We start from the raw sequence: 3,669 nt of genomic DNA on the forward strand, positions 1-3,669 counted from the left end.
TCGATGCTCGATATTCAATACTTGATACTCAATACTTGGTACTTGATACACGATACTCATTACTTGGTACCTAATACTTGGTACTTAATACTTGGTACTCGATGCTTGATACTCAACACTTGGTACTCGATGCTCGATACTTAATACTTGGTACTTATAACAAGTTTTCGCCATAGTTTACTATCGTTGGAAATTCTAGGAATCACAATTGTTATTTGAAACCAACGAAACTCTTTTCTTGCATTGTTGACTCGTTTTCTAAGAATATAAACTAAATTGCGGTCGAAAAAGATGAAAATTGAATCTTTCAAGAATATTTAAAGAAGAAGTATCAATTCTACTATTCTTGGGGAAGCTTTTTGCAACCATAAACATAAATTTTTCTCTGTAAAAAAGAAACAAACCCAGAAATACTTAAAGTTAGAAACCACATTACGAACCCAAGCATCTAATATCTCCGAGAATATATTTTATCTCAAACATTTCTGTGTGAAATAAATTACAAAAATTACCAAACGTACTTTAACTTTGAAAATATTTTAGGTACGATTTAAATAAAATCCTTACATAAATTCTGTTCTGTAAAACACTTAATATTTGGCCTTCTGATGTGGTTTCGTCCCTTAAAATCGAGAAGAAAAGCGACGACTCCAAAATTCCCGAGGGATTCTGTGCCCTCTGTAACTTATCCCCCTCCCCCTCCCATTTCCACCGAATGGGTTCCACCGATCAGTCACGAGCTCGCACAAAAGTAGGTTAACCGGTCAGATCCCAGATAAAGGTAGCCAGGTGATACAGCTGACATGGGAGAATGAATGAAAAATACGTACAAAGGCAGGTTTCGACCGTTTTTACCTGTTTCGATGTTCCGTGTTCCCTTTCTTCTTCCTTAGGGACGCGATAAAACGGCTACGGGTAGAAAGAAGTAAGTCATGTATCTCCGAACGATTCATTTATTTTAGGCCACGGGAATCCTTCGGTGGGCTGTGCTGTAGGTAAAACGGTTTATAAGCCTCGCGCGGAGATTGTTGTTGATATCTTAACTTTGCAAATGGTTGCGAACGAATGGGAGTGGACGAAGATGAGTCTTTCTACGAAATCATTCGATATAAATGGTTCGAAGTGATCGAGAGAATATATATTCTCAAAATTATTCCAATTTTTTGGGGAGCCCCATTTACATAATATTTAATAGTTGATACTCGACATTCGATACTAAATATTTCGTACTTGATATACGATACTTAATACTGGGTACTCGATGCTCGATACTCAATACTTGGTACTTGATATTCGATACTTAATGCTAGCTACTCAATGCTCGATATTCAATACTTGGTACTCCATATTTAATAGTTACTAGTTGATATTCGAAATTCGATACTAAATACTTGATACATGATACTTAATGCTTGCTACTCGATATTTAATACTAAATATTTAATATTCAGTCCTAAATACTTGCCACTCGATATTTAATACTCGATATTCAGTACTAAATATTTGATACTTGATACTTGATATCATTCTATATAAACGGCTCGAAGTGATCGAGAGTATATAATTCTCGTAATTCTTCCAATTTTTTTGATGCCCCATTTACATTTTTTCGAGGATACATTCTAATGTTAACGTTCGAAAAGGGAGGTTTTTTGAGGAATTAAATGAACACAATAATAGATTTTGTATTTAACGATATACATATTTTAAAAAATAAATGCATTTTTGCTGGCGTTCTTTTATTATTAATATTCTTAGAAAACCAAATTTTTTATTTGGTTTAGGTTGTTTGTCTACGTTATGAAAAATGTATCTTAACGTCCACTTACGTGATCATCGTGTCTGCTGGAATAAACAGTGTTCCATAATAAATACATTTTGTAGTCAACATTTTTTAACAACAAAAAACACGTTTTCCATATTAAAAAAAGAAATATGTGTGCGAATGTTTCAATTTCCACCGTTTTCCAATAATTTAAGTATGATGACCAAATATTAATAATTTTGTTGCAGATGTTAATAGGCGAATATATCCATGCAAGTTTCAGCAATGAAGTTCCAAAGTTACTGTGTGGTTACAATATACCTGTTTGGTTCTCGAATTCATTTCATAAGGTACGGTTCGTAAACTACTTTTACAATAAATTCGAAACGATACGAAACAATATGTTTTATTTATTTTTTCTTTTAGTTCAGGAGTTTCATACGTTTTAGTTTATAAATAATAGATATTTGTTTAACAGACGTAAGATATCTCTTCTCAAATTGCAATCTCGATGTTTCAGATTGGAATATTCGGTTTTGGAGCGGTTATGACTGTTTTCCTCACGGATACAGCAAAGTATACGATTGGCCGTCTGAGACCCCATTTTATGACGCTCTGTGTGCCTAATGTCAATTGTAGCCTAATCGAAAATCGGCATAGATACATAGAGGACTTCACTTGCACCGCGACTACATCGCCTAAACTCCTGAAGGATGTGAGGTAATTGTTTTGTTTATAATACTCGATACTTGGTATTCAGTAATTGGTATTTGATATTTGGTAATCGATGTGAGACATTTAATACAAGGTACTTGGTACTATATGGTCGATATTCAATACTTGGTACTCGATATTTAATAGTTAACAATTGATACTCGATATTCGATACTAAATACTTGATACTTGATACACGATACTCAATACTTGGCACTCAATATTTAATACTTAATATTCGGTTGATACTCGGAATTTGATATGTAATACTAAATAGTTATTACTCATTATTCGATACTTAATACTTACTACTCTATATTTAACACTTAATAGTTCAAGACTCAATATTATATTCGGTACTAAATAATTGGTACTTGATACACAATATTTGATGCTTGGTAGTCGATGATTAATACTGAATAGTTAATACACTTTATTCGATACTAAATACTTGACACACGATACTCAATACTTGCTACTCGATATTTAATACTTAATAGTTAATACTCGACATTCGATACTTATTAATTGTTACTTGATACACGATACTTAGTACTTAATAGTTGATACTCGACATTCGATATTAAATACTTGATACGTGATACACGATACTCAATAGTTGGTACTTGATATTCGATACTTGATACTTGTTACTCGATGCTCGATATTCAATACTCGATACTCAATACTTGGTACACGATATCCGATACTTAATAGTTGGTACACATTATTCGATACTCGACACTTGATCCTTATTAAAAAATAAAAGGTTCACGTAGAAACCATCGTAATATTATAAAATAAAATTAACATTTTGCACGATGGAAACTTTGTTGCAACTTATACAAAGCACACTACGAAGCATCTGAATGTGATAAACACTAAAAATATTTTTATTTAATCTATTACAAAACTGCTTTTATAATATTTAAATGAAATTCGAGACGGGTCTCGGAAACGGCGTTAAGTATAATTAGTCATCGATGTTAAAAACAGACGTCATCTCTTCGCTATTCCTTTTATTTAAATAAAATTCAAGATTAGTCAGGGAAATATCATTAAAAATATCATTGGTATCAATGATAAAAATAGACCACATTTCTTCATTTCTCCTTTTATAATATTTAAATGGAACTCGCGATAAGTCAAGGAAATATTGGAAGTTTAATTAGCATCGATGTTAAAAACAG

At 32.3% G+C, this 3,669-nt stretch overlaps 1 protein-coding gene across 5 annotated transcripts in view; it reads left to right on the plus strand.

Annotated features, from left to right (window-relative positions):
• Positions 1 to 3,669, plus strand: part of LOC128875310 (putative phosphatidate phosphatase) — an 84,140-nt gene that overhangs the window by 49,081 nt on the left and 31,390 nt on the right. For all 5 annotated transcript variants that reach the window (XR_008456787.1, XM_054120787.1, XM_054120786.1 and 2 more), the window contains exons 3-4: positions 2,014 to 2,115; positions 2,286 to 2,485. Coding sequence is in view for 4 of the 5 variants with exons in the window: in XM_054120787.1 (XP_053976762.1) it covers positions 2,014 to 2,115; positions 2,286 to 2,485 (302 nt within the window). In the remaining variant the exon portion in view is untranslated. The remainder of the gene's footprint in view (positions 1 to 2,013; positions 2,116 to 2,285; positions 2,486 to 3,669) is intronic.

This window comes from Hylaeus volcanicus, chromosome 4, assembly GCF_026283585.1.
Source record: "Hylaeus volcanicus isolate JK05 chromosome 4, UHH_iyHylVolc1.0_haploid, whole genome shotgun sequence".
NCBI lineage: Eukaryota > Metazoa > Arthropoda > Insecta > Hymenoptera > Colletidae > Hylaeus > Hylaeus volcanicus.